This window comes from Pelodiscus sinensis, chromosome 3 (assembly GCF_049634645.1).
Source record: "Pelodiscus sinensis isolate JC-2024 chromosome 3, ASM4963464v1, whole genome shotgun sequence".
NCBI classification, from domain to species: Eukaryota; Metazoa; Chordata; order Testudines; family Trionychidae; genus Pelodiscus; species Pelodiscus sinensis.
This window is the reverse complement of record NC_134713.1, coordinates 96957506-96978521: the sequence shown is the minus strand read 5'-3', so window position 1 is coordinate 96978521 and position 21016 is coordinate 96957506. Positions and strand designations below refer to the sequence as shown.

At 40.7% G+C, this 21016-nt stretch overlaps 1 protein-coding gene across 6 annotated transcripts in view; it reads right to left on the bottom strand.

Annotated features, from left to right (window-relative positions):
• Positions 1-21016, bottom strand: part of PDE7B (phosphodiesterase 7B) — a 264944-nt gene that overhangs the window by 175639 nt on the left and 68289 nt on the right. For all 6 annotated transcript variants that reach the window (XM_075924234.1, XM_075924235.1, XM_075924236.1 and 3 more), the window contains one exon: positions 4287-4347. Coding sequence is in view for 4 of the 6 variants with exons in the window: in XM_075924239.1 (XP_075780354.1) it covers positions 4287-4347 (61 nt within the window). In the remaining 2 variants the exon portion in view is untranslated. The remainder of the gene's footprint in view (positions 1-4286; positions 4348-21016) is intronic.

Genomic DNA, 21016 nt, shown 5'->3' with positions numbered 1-21016 from the left:
ATGCCGTGTCCAAGGAATGCAACTGCTTTTTTTAAACAATTTTGGAAAAAGCGGACACATTCTTTCGCCATCCCTGTAATCCCCATTGTATGAGGAAGAAGGGATGTGTCAAAAGAGGAGGTTTTTCTGAAATTTGGCCCCATGGAGAGTAATAGGTCCCTGAAAGGGGCAACAATAGAAACTATGAATCACTCAGTTACTACAATAACATACAAATACTCAAAATAGGTAGATACACAATAGAATAGAAGAACAATATCTATTTTGCTACTTTAATTCCACTGAATTTTATTTCTAGTTAATTGAAAATAAATACATCTGTACAAAAAGAAATATGCTTGGGCCTGCTGGATTATGCAGATAAGTCATTCAGAGGTTGCTGGAATGTAACGTATCTGCAGATGGATTGAAATTCTACTGTAGTCGATTATCAGTTTGTCAAGTGCTGACAAACATTTTTGCTAAAACATGATAATATGCCAGCAAGACATGATTTGTTTTTAGTGTACTTTCCTTTTTTTAAAAGTGAATCCTTCCTGCACAAATAAATTTCAACCTGCTTGGTTCATGCTGAAATGTGTCTTCAATTTTAGTAGGAGGGAGCATCTGCCCCTATTTCAGTTCTCCAGGAAATATCCAGGGACTCCCACCATAATATCTATAAAGTTAAATTATTCTGTCCATTATATCCATTGAACCCTGTTCATATTCATGGGGTAATGGAAGTGAGGGTAGATTTTTCTAATGTAAGTTGCTAGTGTTGACAGTTACTGCTGCCAGGAGCTGTGTCTTATTACTGAAGCACTGGGCAGACTTTATTAGGAGATTGTGCCTTCTGCTTGCTTAGAATCTGTCACTTGAAGATTTGGGAAGGTCAGCTAGAGACTTTTCCAGAAGGGATGTGACTTGCTCTTGCTAAAATAGTCTGGTACTGCAGTTAAAGTTAATAAGAGACAAACACAAACCTAATGGCTAGCTATGAAAAGTGCTTATGTGCTATTCCCCAGTGTTATAAATGCATCCCATGCAGGAATAATGAGCTTTCCCTCATTTTCTGTAGACTAGGTCCTTGCAGACATAGTCTGCGGAATACTTACTTGTAATAACAGCATTTTCCTCACAAATACCCACTTACGATTCATCCAAGAAAAGAGCAACCCAAAAAGTAAGAAAACTTTCCCTAGCAAACTATTAAACATAGAAATGTTGCTTTAGGGCCACACACTCCCTCCCTCCATTCCACAACAGAGGAGTACCTGGCTCCACAAAAGAAGGGTGTTATTTCAGTGGCATGCTTCTCTTATTTATTACCTGTGGATACCAGTATTTGGTCCTCTATTAAATGAGTTTTATAGATTCAGCTATGTCCTCAGTGGCTGTTTGCTCACAGCAGAAAAGCCTCCGCATGTTTGAACACAGTTGGCAGTTTCAGCCCATTATTGAAATAGCAAGTGTTTTGCAAGCCAACACCAGGGTATTGACAGAGCTGCATATGATAGTCCTCTGACTTACATAAGCATCACACACAGAGATTTTTCTCCTTTAAAATTTATGAATTATTGAGCTGTTTCAATGCTTGAAGCCCATGTAGATAATTTCCCCCACTCCTAAATGAAAAATAAAAATTAAAAATAGTTAAGTACATATATCCACTTTGCTTTGAAGTGGAATAGAAAGTGGAAAGACTCAGCTAATCAAATACTTCTACACTGGTCAAAATTTGCAGCTTTGCAGAGCATCCTGCAGGCCTTATTGGTATTATTCTTTAAAGCCTTAGGGACCTGATCCTGTATTCTTTGTGTATCCAAAATTCACACAGAATTTAATGAGAGGGATTAAGGAATGTGAGATAAGGCCTTAAATAACTAGTCAATTTAGATTCTGATCTTGCAAACACTTACACTTGAGCTCAGCTTGAAACCCCGTGAGCAGACCGACTATAACCAGTGTACATAGGTCTTGGCAAGTTTGGGCCTTATTATGTTTTAAAACAAAACAAATTAAAATCCTCCATTGCTACCTACAACTTCATGGTTGTCACAGTGCTACACACCATGATTACTCAGGACTTTACTAAGTTAGATAATCAGTTGTTAGGACCCATATCCATCTACTCTGAAAGCACAGCACTTTATCTTGTTAGTAATATGGGGTGTATGGCACAGGTAAGCAGTTTTGATTGCAGCTACTGAAATAGCATGAAATTGTTCTTTCTTTCTCTCTTGTACACATGTACACACAGGTTTTCTCTTTATCCAGTCCTTAGCAGCATATTTAGAACTAATTTAAAAATGTATGCCATGCTCTCTGCTCCCCCCCCCCCGCCTTATATATATAAATATATATATTGTCTGAAAGTCTGTTTGTTCAAGAACTCCTCCTAAACGGTAAGAGCTACGTCCACAAAATTTGCCACCTTCTTTTTCTCCTACCTTAAAATAAGGTCAGGATTTGGTTATGCAAGGACAATCAGAAGCCCCAAATAAGGGGCAGTTCTTCTTTGAGTGCTTGCTCATGTCTATTCCACTTAGGTGTGTGCATACTGCGTGCACGGATTGCTGGAGAGTTTTCCCTTAGACTAGAGGTACCCATCGGGTTAGCTGGGAAGCCCTCTGGAGTGGCGCTGCTGTATCGGTGCATATGTATCCCTATTGGCCCTCCACTCTTTCAGTTCCTTCTTACCGACCATGAAGGTCATTGGAGCTCCCTTCTCACTTGCCTTCAAGCGTGATCTCAGCAGCGGTATTCATAGCGTTCTAAGTAGTTAGCACCTTGTTAAACCGTTTTGTTTCTTATTCAAGTTACTTTCCATGTTAGATAGAGTTAGAAAAGTTGTTGGGGTTGGGGCTCGCCTGTTGCGTCCCCTTCTTGCCCGAGCCATGGGACATTATATACTACAGGTACCTGGCTTAGAGCTGCCAACTTTCCCAACCAGACAAATACCATCATTTCAGTAGTGACGATGGGCAGTAGTAGAATTATACTCTTTTTAGTAAGTAAAAAGCTCATAATTAAGACTATACAGGCTACACATAAAGGACATTTCCTTCTGTCTATACCATGGAACATTTGCAGTCATACTGGAATGGTTACAGTGAAAGTTCTGGGAAGGTTTAAAACCAACTCACCTCTTTTAGATTTTTTCAGTGGAAAAACTAAAGGAAACACTTGAAGTAACATTTTCCTCCCTCTAACAAACTCTTCACATTTTCTTGGAATATGAACACACAATAATTATGGGACAGATTTTGAAACTCTTATGATGTCACTGGGATTACTACAAGAGAATGATTTTCTCCTCATCCTAGGAATAACAGAATCTGACCCTGTAATAGTAACCACATTTGAATGCCAATGTTATGAATCAAAATTATAATGTGAACTATGTACTCTATATATTATTGGGAGATTTGGAAATCCTGAGCATTCTTTGGTGAGCATGCTTTGGTAAGCAAGGGTTTTTCAATCAATATGAAGATGAGCATAATTCTCTCTCCTCTGATATGTGATTTATTTAGGTCAGTTTTTTGCTGTCAGTTAAACAAGTATATATCCAGAATAATTCCACTGACTTCGAAAGAGTTACTCTGGATTTAAGGCAGTATAACGGAGCACAATTTAGCCTATAGTGTGTTACATTTTTCACACAGGTAATCTATCCTGCTTAGATACAAGCCAGTCAAAAATGTCCCTCCAGTAAAACAGGAATTTGGAAAAGATCTGCAAATAATTCTCATAATTAGTTGTCAGAAATCACTTAGCCTGGGTCTACTCTACAAAGAAAAGTTGAAAAAAGTTATGCAGACTGAGAACCGCAATTTGCATATCTTTTCCCGCTTTTCTTTTGAAAGAGGCTTTTCTGAAATTTGGCCTGTCTACACTGTACCAAATTTTAGAAAAACCTCCTCTTTCAACACATCCCTTCTTCCTCGTACAATGAGGATTACATGGATGGCAAAAGAATGCATCCACTTGTTTGGAATTGTTCCGAAAAAGTGGACATGTTCCTTGGATACTGCAAAGCTTTTTTGGGATACCCCTGGTATCCCAGAAAAGCTCTGCAGTCTAGACATAGCGTAGTCAACAATACAATATAAATGAAAGAGAAGAATCACTATAATCAGCTGGTTTACACATGCATCTGGTGTATAAGAGCATCCAATTGTAATTCAAACCAGTTTTTACTTAGTTAATTATACTTCATAGGCTGAATTCAGTCTAATTTAGAAGAGAAGCATCAAATGAACAGTATATACTTCCACACACGAAAGATGAAGGTTTCTTACCTAGCATGCAAACACATTTGGCATTCTGTTCAGGACTATCAAATGAGATTTCTCCACACCTCTGAAAGAAAAAGAGGAACATATTTAATGTGGCAGTGTTTCTTAAACTTATTTTCTACTTTCTTTATTCCCATCAGCGCTGATAAAACACAGATCCATAACTCAAGGGCAGATGGCATGGTCAGAAGGTTTTCGGATAGCCCACATTTTAGGATGAGAAAAGAATCTGCTTCTATTAAGTAAAGTAATTCATACACCTCATTTTCCTGCTGTAAACATAGTACTAATTGGATATTTGCAGGGAGAACAGAAAGCAGAACTGGGTAGAAAACTAATTTGTGAATTGGTTAGTTCAATGTATTTCAATTTCAAGTTGTGGTATGAAATATAGATTAGAGGCTAGGTGAATTGGCATTCATGGAACTCCTGTCTGGAGTCTCAGCCTAAAATGCACTAATCATAAGACTTTGCAGATCCATTCCTACTGACAAGCATTGTCACAAAGCCAGAAGGATATGGCTACGGGATGGTGCAAAACCAAACAAAGTAAAAAAGCAATGCCTTCCCTGCTGTGCACAAAGAGGTAACAGAGAAAGTGATCTTAACATCTCATTTCTTGGGAAGGCATGAGTCAGAGAAGGAAACTTCAACTGCCTTGGATAAATATTGATATTTTGCTACTGCTCTGATTTTAACCCATTGTATAGTTTATTTAAAATTGGTTAATGGATAGGGGAACTCTTAACCATACAAGAATTTCAGAGGGGATAGCCGTGTTAGTCTGTAACTGGAAAAATTTAAAAAACAACAAATAGTCTTGCAGCACTGTAAAGATGAACAAAAAATGTGGATGATGTCATGAGCTTTCATGAACACAACCCACTTGAAAAGGTGGGTTGTGCCCACAAAAGCTGATGATACCATCTACATTTTTTGTTAGTTTTTAAGGTGCTGAAAGACTATTTGTTGTTTTTTAAGTTTTTCCATACAAGAATTTGACAGGCCTTGTCAAAGTCTTTTTTAAAATAATACATTGGTAGACAGAATATAAGAGGAGTAAATTTAAACAAGAGGTAGAAACAGTTTTAAAAGAGACCAAAGATTCTGTATCTGCTAGCAAAACCTACAGGAATTCTTTAGTTGTGTTGAACATAAGTGCTAAACAAAGGAACAGCTCTAGTAAACAGCTTGTTACTATACATTCATTTATATTCTGAGAAACCAAGAACACATGTATAGCTCAGACTGCAACATATATGGGTAAAGAATGTGTTTGTATACCACAATTAAATTACAGCACTATATATGTAAGTTTCATTATTAATGAATAATCCACTCAGATGCATAGTTTTCATGAAACATATTGCGTGCAATAAAGTTTATATTTTTAAGGTTCTATTTATACTTTCATATTTCATTCATTCTTTTATTTAGGAGGAAACTGTTTTTCATATTCCTGAGAGCACAATTTATAGCAGTTTAATGTGAAAAAGACAACTTTTTGTCCTATGACTACAAGATGGTTAATGGGCCACTTTATCTTGAATGGTGTCTTAGGATATGTGTTAACTACTGACTCTGAACTGTTCAATCTTGTATTTAGCTGTGACACTCTGATGCCCTGCCTACACTAAACTTACATCAACATAACTACATTGTGATGATGTGTGAAAAATCCACACTCCTGAGCAACACCGTTACACTGACTTAATACCCATTTCAGTCAATACTATATTAATGGGAGGGCTTCTCCCCTCAACATAACTAATGCTTCTCATGGAGGTGGCTTAACTACGCTGGTGGAAGATCTCTTGTCAGCATAGTAGGATCTGCACTGAAGTGCTACAGCAGTGTAGCTGCAATACGCATAGATCTATCATGACCACCTTTCCCAGACCTGCCAAGGAGCTCTGTGTAGCTCGAAAGCTTGTCTCTCTCACCAGTGGAAGTTGGTCCAATTAAAGACATTACTTCTCCTATCTAGTCTTTCTAAATTTTCAAATATAATACTTTGAGATAGTTTGTCTGTCTATTTGTTCAACAACTCTTCCAAAATGGTAAGAGCTAGGACCACCAAATTCAGTATACAGCCTCCTCTTCTCATTAATTAAAGCAAGGTAAGGTTTTGGTTGTGCTAGGAAAATGGGATGTACCTGGAATGGGATTGCATCTCATAATACCATACAGAGAACAGAATAATTAGGCAGGTAAAAGGGCCTGTGGGGTGGGGGGGGCACCCCCTCATCTGGGACCACTCCAGTCCCAAGCCCCCCACAACCCAAACATCCTTTAGGGAGGGCACAGGAGGCTGATGTTCCCCCCAAATTCATATGGGGTCATTGCTGGCTGTTCCCTTTTGTCAGGGAGTGAGGGAACAGTGCCCAGTTTGCTGCATTCCTCATTCTGGCTGGGGAGCAAAGGGGGCAGATGAGCTGTGCACTTTACTTTTGCTCTTGACAAGGATAAGAAGGGGAAGAAAACGAACAACTCCAGTACGAATTTTCCTTTTTATCTTCAAAAAAAAATAAAAAAATAATAGAATTAAGGACCTGAGTAACACCAGGTAAATGTGCTCATAATGATATAAAGCAAAGTACATCTTTTACATATTTTTGAGTAGATAAGGGGAATTTATATCTTTCCTTACCCTAATCATTATAAGGCATATTATAGATAATATATCATATTTAAAACAATTTACCAATAATAAAGAGAGTTATGAAAAATAATTAATCCTCATAACAACTCTGTTTAAAATGTGTGTTATTATCAGAATCAGGAATGCCTGGTCTTGTTCGGAGACAAATTTCAATATGCTCTCTCATCCTTTGCATGGATAACCATATTATTTTAACTTGAGACTGGTAAAAGTTTATAGTGCTGTGAATACACTAGTGCATTTTACGTGTCTGATTCAAACCAATGGAAAAACTCCCATCACTGTCATTAGTGGTTGGACTGGGCCCTAATAAATAAATAGGTCCCATTCCATGCCACTGAATTCTGAGTCTGGTCCATAGTCTTAACTATGGGCAAAATTAAGAATTAAACCAAAAGCCAGTCGCGAATATTATAGAAGCAACAGTGCACAATGTAACCCCATTCACCAGATTTTGTTCTAAATATTTTACACTCTGTTGTATCAATGCTCCTGGGAGAATAGCACAGAGCATATAATAAAGCAAAAGTCCCCATCACTGAGAAGTTTTGGCAAGCCTCTTAAAGTATTTCTTCTCCTCCTGCTTTGTTTCCAATTTAATTTCCTTTAACCTTTTCAGTACTTGTATCATTTTTTCTTCTGTAAAGTGAAGTGATTAGTACTTTCTCTTAAAATACATTTTATTACTTCATAGTGACAGTTATAGTAAGAATCTAAAACTAGAAAACTTCAGGTAAAAAGTAAACAAGGCTTAAGATGATACAATAGAACATCATCATAATTAGACTAAACATTTAGGACCTGCCATTTTTACACTCTCCTTCACCTCCCTCACACCAAAATAAATACAAACAAACAAACAAAAGCTCCACTCCCACACACAACCACTTCATATATAAAAGCATCTAAAAAGAGCAACCTGATGCCCTATATTAACTCTCTCTAGCATCTAGTCCTATCCGCCTCAAAGACTGCAAAAGATAGCACCAGTATTTCAAGTAAATTATAGGAAATTCCCACACTAGTTCACCCACACCAGACCTCAACATTTTCTTCCTGTTCTTTATGGGAATATCATAGTAGCTTGGCCCAACCTAGCTGAGACTCTTCTGGGTTTCTTCAAATTATCCCTATTCTTTATGCAGTCCCAGGTCTGGTATGGGGCCATATCCCCCAGGACTCCCTCTGTGGAAATTTCCACTGGGCCATTAAAAGAGTTCAGTTCCTCTTTTAGGATGCAAAGTCCAGGGCACTTTCCCAGTGACTGGGCCTACCCTCTACTCTGTGTCCCAGCTCAGGGAAAACTTTCAAAAGTCATTAATTATTTTCTCATCTATTTTTGCCATAGGTTTTCCCAAAAGTTGTTTACTAATCTAATGAATATGCTTATTTTTGTCTACTGCTAGTAGAAGAGTAGCAAGTTGTGATATTGGAAAATTGTGATATGGAAAATTGAAAAAATATTCAGCAAAGTTGAAAAATTTTATTTTGGGGGAAACTGCTACTTTCCATCCAAACCCATTCTGATACAATTTGCTGAATGCACTGACCCCCTTGGGACATTGTTATTTAAGTTATGTTTCTGGAAACAAAGGGTGAAATCTTGACACCCCCCCATTTAACACAGTGGGTATGTCTACACTACAGAGGAAGATTGAAGCTGCCACTGTCGATCTTCCAGGCTTTGAATTAGCGGTCTAGTTAAGACAGCTAATTCGAACTTAGAGAGGCGCTCAGGTTGATACCAATAACCTTGCTTTCATGAGGAGTAAGGGAAGTCAGAGGGAGAATGTTTTCCCTTCCACTTCCTGCTGTGCAGATAACGCCAAAAGCTGAGTTAAAGTACTTCTACTTCAGCTATGCAATTAACATATCTGAAGTTGTGTATCTCAATTCAACTTTGTCCCGTAGTGTAGACATACCCAGTAAGGGCATGTCTACACTTAAAGGGCAGCAGCATCTGGTGTAGATACTCTATGCTCGTGGAAGAGAGCTTTCCCTTCTGCATAGTAAATCCATTTCTGCAATCAGCAGAAGCTCTGCCAGCCACATATGCTCTTCCATTGACATAGTGTTGTGTACCTGAAAGCTTATGTATATGTAACTTTTTTTGCTCGCAGGGTGGTTTAATCCCACCCCAAGAGGCATAAATTATGCTGATGTAGGCTGTAGTATAGACACAGCCTGAGAGTTTTCCCATTAATTACTGCTAAAGCCAGAATTTCACAAGACTATATGCAAATCACAGGAAAGAGATGAGTTTTGGACACCACATTTTTCAGGCAACAGCATGGAGACTCTACCTATTCACAAGGATACATGTAAAGAACTGGACAATGTCCAATATGGCTGCTGTAAACTTTCATAGTTCCATTAAAGCTAATGGAATTACATCAATTTACACAAAAGTTGAAGGCCATAACTGAGTACTAAAGGTATTTGGTTTTGAGAATTTTTGCTTCTTTTTTCTTCAGCCTCCCAGACTTACAGGTTTGACTTCTTTATATGGTCTGGACTTCTTTAGTCCGGCACTATCTGTGGTCTGGTGTCCCCAAGGGTGCTTCCAGGCTGGAGCACTCATGGGGAAAAGCTCCCTCGCCCCTCAGCAACTCCTCTCCTGTCCTCCCTGAACTTCTGATGTGCCACAAGAACAGGAAGGGAAGAAGGAGGAAGGACCAGAAGCGGGGACAGGAGATGCTCGGGGGAAGAGATGGGATGGCTGCAGAGCCCAGGGGCCAGATACTAGGAATGCAGCCCTGTAGCCGATGGTGGTGGTTGGGAGCATAGCCTGGCTGCTATGGGAGCTCCAAGTGCTCCAACGGGACTATGCTCCTGGGACTCTGCATCTACCCTGCCTCTTTCCCTGAGTGCCCGCTCCAGGCTCTGCTTGGTGAATGCCAGCCCCTCTGCTACCACCAAAGCAGAGCCCGACAACCAATGGCCACAGAACTGCTGCTATTGACATTTCCCGGTCCCTGGTTCAGAACCAGTCAGGTGCCAGGCCAGGGAGGTACAACCTGTACTATTATGATATTCCATGCATATTGACAAACACAGTAAGCGGTTTGTCCTCAATAAGCTAAGTTTACTCAGTCATTTCCAAGAACTCATTTTTCTTGCCCTTTCCTTAGATAATATTTTCTGCTTCTAGCAAAAGCACAGGGAAATGGATAATGTAGAACAACATTATTTGGTTATAAATAATTTTCCTCACTTCACCATACTGCATATGCTTTCTCATTCTGACAGATTTATGGATAAAAATGCAGCATTTCCTGCAATTTTTACTAATGCATTTTGGTGCCAAAATAGAAAACTTCTATGGTCTACTGGAACATGGAACACTATGGGGGAATGAGACAGTCTCCGAAGCAATACGTGCTTCTTTTATTTTGTTTTCTCTTTTACAGAGGTTGTTTCTCATTTAAGCTTTCCTGGCAGTTTGCAGGAAATAAATAAAAGGGGGGAACCAAAGATTTCCATCTTTTAAAATATACAACCCTAGTCCTTTCCATTATAGAAATGCTATACTTTATCTACATGGTAGCATATGTACCTGCTGTTGCTTAAGTCTTTAACTGAAGTCATTTCTTTGGAAAAATAAATGAAAAATATAATGCTTTATTTCAATAATCATATATTTAAAATAAAGAAGAAAAATGAAGGCTGGAGTGAGAGTTTGGGGATGAGAAGGGGTAGGAGATGGATTACTTAGGGCATGGGGAGGGAGGTGCTGGCCATTGTCTTGGTGATGCAGCTGTCCTCAGTGGCCACTCTTAGGCTGTGTCCAGACTCAGGGTTTTTTTCGGGAAAAGTAGCCTTTTCCCGAAAAAACTTCCCCTGCGTCCAGACTCAAGCCGCGTTCTTTCGAAAATATTTCGAAAGAACGCGGCTTTTCTTTCGATGGCGGTAAACCTCGTTTCACGAGGAAGAACGCCTTCTTTCGAAAGTTCCTCTTTCGAAAGAAGGCGTTCTTCAATGTAAATAGGGCTTCCTCGAAAGAGAGCATCCAGACTCACTGGGTGCTCTCTTTCGAAAAAGCGGCTTGCTCTTTCGAAAGATCTGCCTGCAGTCTAGACGCGATCTTTCGAAAGAGGCTCTTTCGAAAGATGCTTTCGAAAGAGCCTCTTTCGAAAGAAGCCTGCAGTCTAGACATAGCCTTAGTATCACATCCCTCCTCTCTGTGCTCCTCCCATTCCATATTATGGAAAACAGTCTCATTTTCAGCGCTTCCCATTTTCCAGGCACAACCACACGCTGACCTTGGTTTAAGTTACAGTTAGGGGAAGCTGCATACCAAATTTGGTGGTCCTCGCTTTTGCAGTTTAGGAGGAGTTCTTGAACAAACGGACTCACAAATGCAGAGACGGACTTACAGACAGACACACTCAATAGCTAGATAAACACTTATATTGGTACCAGCAGTTCAGACATCTGTGAGGCTGTTAGTATATTAAAACAGCTATCTGAATAAAGGAAGTTGAAACTCCTAATTTGCTTTAAAAACAACTGCATTTTGTATAAATATATGAAAATAAAGGTTATAGCAATTTCATTAAGGGTCAGAGTTAGTGGTCTTCTATTACAGGTTCTCTTCAGTTATGTTCTTAAAATTGCCTGAAAATAGGAGTCTGAATGATATAAATATCTCATGATATTTAAAAATGATAAGCAAAAAAGTGAACAAGACATGAGTCAACATCAATGCTAAGAAAATACAGGAAGATAGGTATTGACAACCCTTTTGGTCCATATAATCCTGCATTCTGTTTCTGACAATGGCCAGGTACTTCTAAGGATGATGCAAGAAACCCTGAAGATATGGGGTGATCTTCCTCCTGTGAAAGTCTAGTCTTAATCCCTAGGACTATAATCCCTTTCAATACAATAAGATGTGATTATTTTAACTTTTCTTATTCTTATCTATGTAAATGTCAATGACACCCTTTCTGAATTCTTCATCTCAATGACATCCAGTGGCAGTGAGTCTCACAGTTTAATTATAGTGATAGAAATGTAGCCGTGTTAGTCTGGTGTATCTGAAGCAAAATACAGGACTATGTAGCGCTTTAAAGACTAACAAGATGGTTTATTAGATGATGAGCTTTCTTGTATCCTTTGGTATATATGGCTGTGACTATTTTCTTCCACTATTTGATAAGAGGAAGTGGGTCTGGCCCACGAAAGCTCATCACCTATTAAACCATCTTGTTAGTCTTTAAAGTGCTACATAGTCCTGTATTTTGCTTCAGTTTAATTATACACTGTGTGACAGAGAGTCTCCTTTGATCAGTTTTGAATTTGACACTGTTCAGCTTTACATTGCAATGCTCAGAGTGGGGAACAAGACCCAGCCCCCTCAAGCACTAGAATACAATATTGTGAGGGGTGCTCACTTGCCAACATTTCTACATGCCTTGCCTTCCAGCCTCCAGAAGAGGCTGGTGGAGCAAGCAACCATTAGCCTTCCTATACAGAAGTCACAGTAAAGTTACAGACAAACATGGTATCCACAATATTTTTGGCACAAAGACAAACCTGCAGCCCTACACATTGCCTAAATGGGAATCGATATCTCATGGTAAAGGTCATAGGTCAAATCTTAAACATTACTGGGAATTAGAGGTCAGGTAGAGGGAACCATCCCTATCAGCAAAGCCCTCAAACATTCTATTTGATATTGCTAAGGCTAATATTACAGAATGAAGAAAATTACAGGCATGCCAGATTTAGTGTATGGGTTTTTTATTTTCCCTATGTGAGCATGATGCATAGTTATTTAATCAAACATGCAGATGACACATTAGCATCCAATTTTTTAATGACATAGCATCTTCTGGAGCACACTTGCTACAGAGCAGCAGGGCTGTATCTGGGCAATTTATTTTTTTGAGATGATGTTTTCTTTTTCAAGCTTTCCTTGTGAAAGAGCAGGCTTCACTCTGGCCAGGCAGTTAAATGTATTTATCTAACAACAGCTCATCATTCTATCAATCTCCAGCAAAAACCTGGCTATGCAATTGGTTCTGGTATTTACCATGCTGCAGACCCTCAGCCAGTCAAAATAGGAGACACAACCAAATGAGTAATTACATTAAATTGACCAAAAATTCCCAGAAAACCCATTGTTGCCAGAAGTCAGTTACTAGTCTGTGGGTTAACTATCCTGACGTGGCCCTTAAGGCAGTTCATTCCCTCAGAAATCTGTGATTTACTATGATTCAGGGTGGTTTGAAATGGATTGATGTTGTTGAAAAATGGACATCGCAGTTTTACGGCCTTGTTTTCTTTTTCAGTCAAGGAAAATGTGTTAGCACTTAATAGTGTGTGTGTGACTTCATTATCCAGATGCCAGCAGGATTGACACCATTGAGAATCTGTTAGCATTTCAATACTAATCTCCTATTTTTAGGTATTTATAGATTAGGCTCTATGAGGTGAAACTTGGACTATAAAAGTCTCAGCCTTAATTCCCTGTAAGCTGCGCTGACACATATATTTAGCTCTGTACAGGCCATCCGACAGGCCACGTAGGGCAGGAACCTGAGGCAGCCACAGAAGGGCTGACTCAACTTGCTGCAGACAGGGCTGTGTGGCCCAAGCCTAGTTTCTGCTGTGAGTGTAGTGGCCCAGTCTTGGACTAACTGTGGTGGGTGGGGAGGTACAACCCAGCTCCGGCCCAATGCTGCAGTAGGCAGAACAGCCAGGCCCCCTGACTCTGCTGTGGCCAGAGTCGGGGGTAGCATGGTAGCATGGTAGTCAGGGTAGCATGGACAGCTTTACTACTGCAGCCGGGGCAGTGCGGGTGGCCCAACTGTGGCCTCATCCCTGCCCAACTCTACAACAGTCCCAGGGAATTTCCTAGTCCCAAATCCCTCCTCTCATCCCAGCACCCCACCCTCTGCCTCAGCCCCACCCCAGAGCTCACACCTTCTGTCCCAGGTTGGGTTGCCAAATCACCCAGACTGGATGGAGCTGATGCCATTTGCAGCAATGGTGTTCATTGCAACTGAGTTGGAAACCCTAGTCCCAAGCCCTAAGCCTCCCATCCCTGGCTTCACCCAGAGCCCACACTCGCAGCTGGAGCCTTTCCACTCCCATACCCCAACCCTCTGCCATGTGCCTGAGCCCCCTCCCACACTCAGAACTCCTTGTTTCCACCCCCATCACATTAATTTTGCTATATGCACCAATATGAAGGTGATATGCGACATCACCTCTGTGTTGCACATCACCTCCATACTAGGGATGCAATAGTGTAGCTAATTAACCGATAAGCAAAAGCTTATGGGTTAATGCTATAGACGACATGCATTTCCCTCCCCGCCCTTGCCAGTAAATTTTTGAGCAGGCTGACCAGCAGTCCAGCTCAGTCTTGGCTTGCGATGGGTCTTGAACCTACTCCCGCAGCATCTCTACATTTAAAGTGCATCAGGAGCCGGGCAGGCAGGCATCCCAGCTCAGTTCGAGCTCACGCCAGGTCCCATGAGGGGAGCTGGGTTTTAAAGTGGCCTCCCTCGCAGACCAGCTCCCGCCTGGCACCCCACGCTGCTGCCTCTGATATAGAGGTAGCAGTGCAGAGTGGCAGGGGGCTCCTCTGGAGTGGGGCTGGAGCACACTGGCTGCTGGCCCTGCCCCTAGGGACTATAGAATAGTCAACTAACCGATAAGAATTCACGAGATTACTCGACTATTCAATTAACCGATATTTAACATCGCTACTCCACACTGGTGCATATTACAAAGTTCATTCCACTCAGGAGTGGGAAACACTGGTCTCAGCCATTTTTATTTTTAATAGTCGGTCACAGTGGGGTGTGCATTAGCAGGCTACTAGGGCACACCTTTTAAGGATGCTGTGATTACCCGAAGTCATTGAAGAAGCACACCAATAGCCTAGCATGCTGGCATGAACCCCCGCACATGTGGGAAAGGGATTAATAATCAACTAGGGAAACAGTGCAAAAGATGTACTTAATTAGCTGCTTTTCAACCAGAATGGCGGGCCTGGGTATTAGGTGATAATCATGGTGAGCTGAAGGACTCCAAGAGACTCCTTCCAGGGCCCCCATGCTCAATGCCAGAGCAGGGGGAGAAGCTGGCAGTGGAGACTGAAAATGGAGTGCAGAGAGAGTAGATTTGTTGAGATGCTTTGAGTATTAGTTTGAGTTTTTGTTCCCTTGCAAGTGGGTTGGGTTTAGAGGTTGCTCAGAGATTGCACACAGAGATAGATGACCTGTAGGCAGTACTACAGGTACAGATTCCTGCAACATTTTGACTTGATAGGTTACTAACTGTCTAGTCACACAAACCCAAACACCCTTACCTCACCCCTTCTCTGAGGTTCCACCTCTACTCACTCCACCTCCATCACTTGTTCTCTACCACCTATGGGCTGGGGCAGGAGTTTGAGGTGCAGGAGGTGGTGCTGGGGTCATGCTCTGGGAGGGAGTTTGGATGCAGGAGGGGCTTAAGGTGGGGGCAGAGGCTTGAGGTGTGAGAGGGGGTGAGGAGTGCAGGCTCTGGTTGGGTGGTGCCTACCTTGAAGGGCTCTCAGAAGCAACTGTCATGTCTCTCTCTTAGGCTCAGGGGCAGCCAGGCAGGTTTGCAGATAGCCCCTGCCTCTAGGCACCGACCCGCAATTCCCATTGGCCATATTTCCTGCCCAATGGCAGCTGCAGAGGCAAGGCAGCATGCACAGGCCTCGTGACTGCCCAGTGCCTACGAGCCAATAAAATGGACCAGTGATTTCTGGGAGGTGTGCAAAACCAGGGCAGGTAGAAAAGCATCCTTGGCTCCTTAGCGCTACTGATTGGACTTTTAGTGGCCTATTAAAATCTCCTGGACTCATTTCAGTTGCCACCAGGAGATTGATTTCGAACCTGGGAGATTTCCAGCCAGTTCAGGAGGGTTGGCAATCCTATCACCTGATACAAGGGAGCATGCTAATGACAACTGTGTGAACCTTATCACTATATGCACATGCCAATAGTTATGCACTGTATGGCTCACCTTTAAATTTAATTGTGACATGTAAAATTTGTTTTATGCAATGTACCCTTCCTCCACAAAGATAATTTCTAGTAGAAAAAAAAATAAAAATCAGGAGGGAGACACTGCAAACACCTTTTATCTACGATTTATTTAAAACTTTTAAAAGGCTGTTTGGATTTAAACACTAGCCTTGTGAACCACATAACTACCTTCCCTCTTGCTTTCCATCCCTTCCTGTAAGTATGTCAGTCTCTTTCATGTATCTTTTGTGGAAAGTGGTTACTGAAAATTCTCATTTTCTATTGAAAAGAACTAACTATTGGGGAAAGTATATAGAAATAATTTTAAAAATAGGTCTTCAGTTCAATTTGATCAAACTAAAGCCATTAATATTAACAAACCTTTGAAAGTAGTCTGCATGATTTAGTCAAATACACTGTAACAACATATCACTTTTGTCACATCAGGGCTCAATTTTCAACCCTGGGGCATTATGGAGGCCTGGAATAAATCACGATAGAAATCATGATAGTCCTGTATTTTGGAATAAATCACTGTTACTCTGGAGTTTTAATTTTTACATTTGTTTACATACAGTATTTTCAGGATAGACCCAATGGTTGGCTCAAGAGGTTTCCTTAAACAAAGAAAAAAACAAAGAAAAATTATGTTTTTTAACTCTAAGTTGAGTACAGGAAGTCCCCAACTTACAAATGGGATGTGTTCCAAAAGTTGGTTGGTAAGTTGGTTGTTTGGAACTCAGAACACATTTTCCTATTAAAACAAAGTTATGAATGGTAGTTAGGTTCCCAGGCTAGCCCATAAAGGCATATTTAACCCATACTGTAGCTGAAATACTGTATATTTGCAATGAAAAATAATGGAAATTGCCTTTTATTTAACCTTGAATGATGGTGCTAGAGGAAAAGCAGGTTTAATTAGAGGAGGATGAAGAAGTAGGTGGAGATTCTGAGGGGGACTTCTGGGCATCCCCTGGCTACCCTCCTCCAAGCAGCTTCTGTGCTGACTCTTATAGTCAGCCCCATCCCCTACCTGCTCCCACCTGCCGTGGGCTGCACCCAGCCCCTGTTCACTAGGAGGTGGTGAGTGGCATGAGTGTGGCTGGAGGACTTGCCTTCAAAGCACCACTTCTCTCCAACCCCTGTCTGTGCGATTTCCCACCTGTGCTGCTCACCACCCCTTGTCCCTCTTGCCTGCTCCCCTGAGGCTGTGGGTAAGTATTTGTTTGTATTTGTGGATACTTGTAAGCTGGATGTTTGTAACTTGGGGAGGTCCTGTACTATCTCTTCTTACATTGGCTGTCAATTGTTCCCCAAATACAGAGGGTCTTTCCCAAAAGAGAAATAAATACATAAACTTTCATAGAGAAAATAGATCTTTATTTAGGAGAAGCCTTTTCTCTTCATTGCATACAATCCTTATGCGCTCTGCTTTCTATCCCTTCCTCCCCTCCCCCCACTGGAAGCAGTTTTTAAAGGTCAAAAAATGTGTGTCCATAATTAAGATAACTCCTTTTCAGTTCATAGGAAAAAGAGCTTACCCATTCTATGACTGACATATGTGCCTTCAATCACCCTTTCAGAACTGTCAGGTCTGATTTTGTCACAATACTTATTTCATGTCAGATTCAGTGGGAAGCATGTCAGAACAGCCTCTAATATATTATATTACAACATGTTCCATCAGTGTATCTGATTGTTGTTGTGGTGTTTACTGCATATATACAAGGGGATAATTCATGAAAGCTGCATGTGTGCCAAAAGGAAGACAATGACCTGATGTGCCCATTGCAAACATTTGATAGACTATGCGGAGGGCCATTTGATGCACAGTCGGTACACTGGAGACCCCTGCCTCAGTAGGGGAGAATCATGGGATTCCACTGCAAGGCAGATGAAGATATAAGACCTACTACCTGAAAGGCACACTCAGTGAGGCCACCAAATGAAGTGATAGAGATACAACTGCAATACCAACATAAGACACTTCAGGTGGGATTTTCAAAAAGCAAGACCAAGGCACTATTGGATAACCTGTAGCATTATCTTATTTTACTCTGTTGCATCTGTTGAAGAGCATGGGCATGGAGCGCAGCATACAGAAGCACATGTTTACAAAAGAAGAGCAGGAGATAGGGAGCAGAGAAACCTGATCCAGCAGCAGAAAGAGACTAAAACAATACCACATAGCTAAGTGTCTCATTAACATCATAGTCTCACTTCAGTACATGCTTCCTGAGAACATCTCACATCTCTTATATTTTTCCCCTTATTTAGATGTGACTCTGGTTGCATCTCTCTTTGGGTCATTTGCTTTCTGCTCAAAACAACTGTGCTGGCGCCTGTAACAAGCAAAAGAGCAACACACTGTATACAGTAGTGTCCACATCTTCTGTGTAAACATCATGATTCAAAGTTTTTGTGGGCACCCCTCCAGCAAGTGACCAAATGGATGTTCATCCCGTACAAAAAGTGATTTATAATGGATTTCTAGTACCTTGACACAGAGACGCTACTGTACACAAAACTATCAATTAAATATCAATTGATATTTGTACAGTTTTTTAAAATCTGACTCAAGCCATAGAACCAAGAAACCTCAGTGCAAGCAAAAATAATTTCCAAAACATCAGTGTAACATGCACATAACTTGTCCCTACAAGCAAAGCAGCTGAATCCACAAAACTGCAAGCACTATTTTATTGGAAAAAGAGCTTCTTTTTCACCAAATGTGATGTCAAACAGCTGAATGTAATTCAACAATCAAAAAGTTATTATAGACACATCCCACCTCAGTCAATACATGTAATTCTCACTGACAGTAGCTCTATATGCAGAACACAAGGACAGGAGGGTCTATGAAAATAATTTTCTCTGCACAGAAGAGTGTAGTTGCACAGAGCACCTCTAAAACTTCCTCAGCACTTTCAAATCTCCTTGACCCATAAGCAAGTCTTGTGTTTTGTTATTTACTACAAGCATTTCCACAGATGCCATGCTGCTTGGCACTAGATAAATACTTAAAATAGAAGTTCATATCTTTTCTGTGCTACTTGTGGCTTCCAAGGTTACTGCTTCTTAACACAGTGCTAGAAATGTGAATTTTTTCACACTGCAATTAATTCCCAGAGTACAGTCTCTCTTTTGGGGTCTTTGGCCTCCTTCCCAAAGTTAGCAGTATTATTGCATGTGTAAAAGTGCTGGTTTGACACAGGCACATTGCTGGCAATCATTGCACAAATCTTCTCTTACTAGCTCTTCTCCAGACTGACCTAACATCACCTCTGCTATTCTAAAGTCTAGTCAACATCAATTGTGCCTCGCTGAGAGGGGGACATTGAGGAAAATGGCAAAAGAAAGCTAGTGCAAATGGTTCTTCTGTCAGTGGTGAAACACATTGGGTAAAACTCATTTCTAGGAGTGGACTCGGAGAATGAATTTTTTCAAGTAGCTTCCTGTTCCTGTTCTCATGCTGGCATGTGGCCTTCCTAAGTGATGACTGCTGTGATTCCACATACAAAGAGCAAGCATATCACTTCATAGCTAATTTTAGATGATGGCAAAGAACAGGAATAAACAAAAGTAAAGGCTCCATAGGGACAAATGGTTCCTGCCTCTGCACACACATGGGCTTGGACATTTAAGTAACCATTCCACATTGTCACAACTTCATAGCTATCCACAACTCTTGAAGTTGTGAGATGGGCCGGGACACATACAAGTCTATAAGGAAATCAGGAAACTAATTTCTCCTTGACACCCAGATAAGTGTTTGAACCTATCAAGAAGTACAATCTATTGTACTAAACTAGTGCACTCCACCACCACAAAGCAGTGGCTAGGCATTCTAGCATTGAATAGCAAGACTTGCATTTCTTGCAACAGAATAAAAGAGAATCACATAACTCATACTTCTAATAGCTGCTCAGACACATTCATTTACAGCATTCCAGAAAGATAAATTTTTGTTACTAGCCAAAAACATGTTCATTTCAGAGTCTTTCTACATCAAATCAAGGTCCCATATAATATTCTCTCTCCATATATAACAAAGTTTTTCCTTCCAGGTGACAGAATGATGTCATCACACTCTCATGCTCTCTGGCTGCAGAAGCCACCAAGGAAAGGGATTGGCTAGCGTAGCGAGCAGCGGGTGCAGCCCTCTAGTAGGTGTTAAATATATAAAAAAGGGAAACATTGTGCTTTCAGTATTACCAGGTAGAAACACTACAGATGATAGTCTTGAGGATGAAAGTGGAGGTCACCAAAAGTCTTAAATGCACATAGTTCCCCATCGTGCACTAGATCTGTCTTCAGGACACCTCTTGAAGAGATGTGTCTTGTATACAGCACAGCAAACATGTAGCAAAGTATTTTGAAAAAGTGGCAACAATCCCGTCTACTCCCTGTTCAACTTGTTATTGTTATTCCAGGAAACAAATATGAAAACTATACCTCATTTATAGAAAATAAAAATGTTAAACAGTTGTTGTTGTCATGGGAATAATCTTAAATTGCCTTTTGGCCCTTTGCTGCTCATACCTTTCATTGCTAGTTGCCAAAGTCAACATGTTGAACATTTTTATGATGCAATTTCTTTCATACACCCTCATACCAGCTTGCGCAAAGACAGACAATGTCTTACATTTTTAATATTAACCAGTTTTGAACTCCCTAATATCCTTGGTATTCTCTTCTGTTCTCTCCAGATTCTTACACCACTCTCATCAGTGTAGTTTCTGAAAGTCTTCCAGTAGAGCATTAAATAACATTGACTAACTACCACCATGTGTGAATCATTCTTTGTCTTATCCTTTCACATGGGGAAAATTGTGTGTGCCATGTTATATTTCTTTTGACTGGATTTTATTTTGGGGTTTGGTTGGTCGGTCGGTCGGTCAGTCAAATGTGTACTCTGCTGTGTGTTTATATTGAAGAAAATAAGGTTGGAAAATGCATCTTGCATTTATAGTGGAAGATGATGAGGTTTCTGATGACCCTTTGTTCCTGTGAGAGTTCATTCCACAGTCTTGGACCTGCTCTTGAAAAGCTCTGTT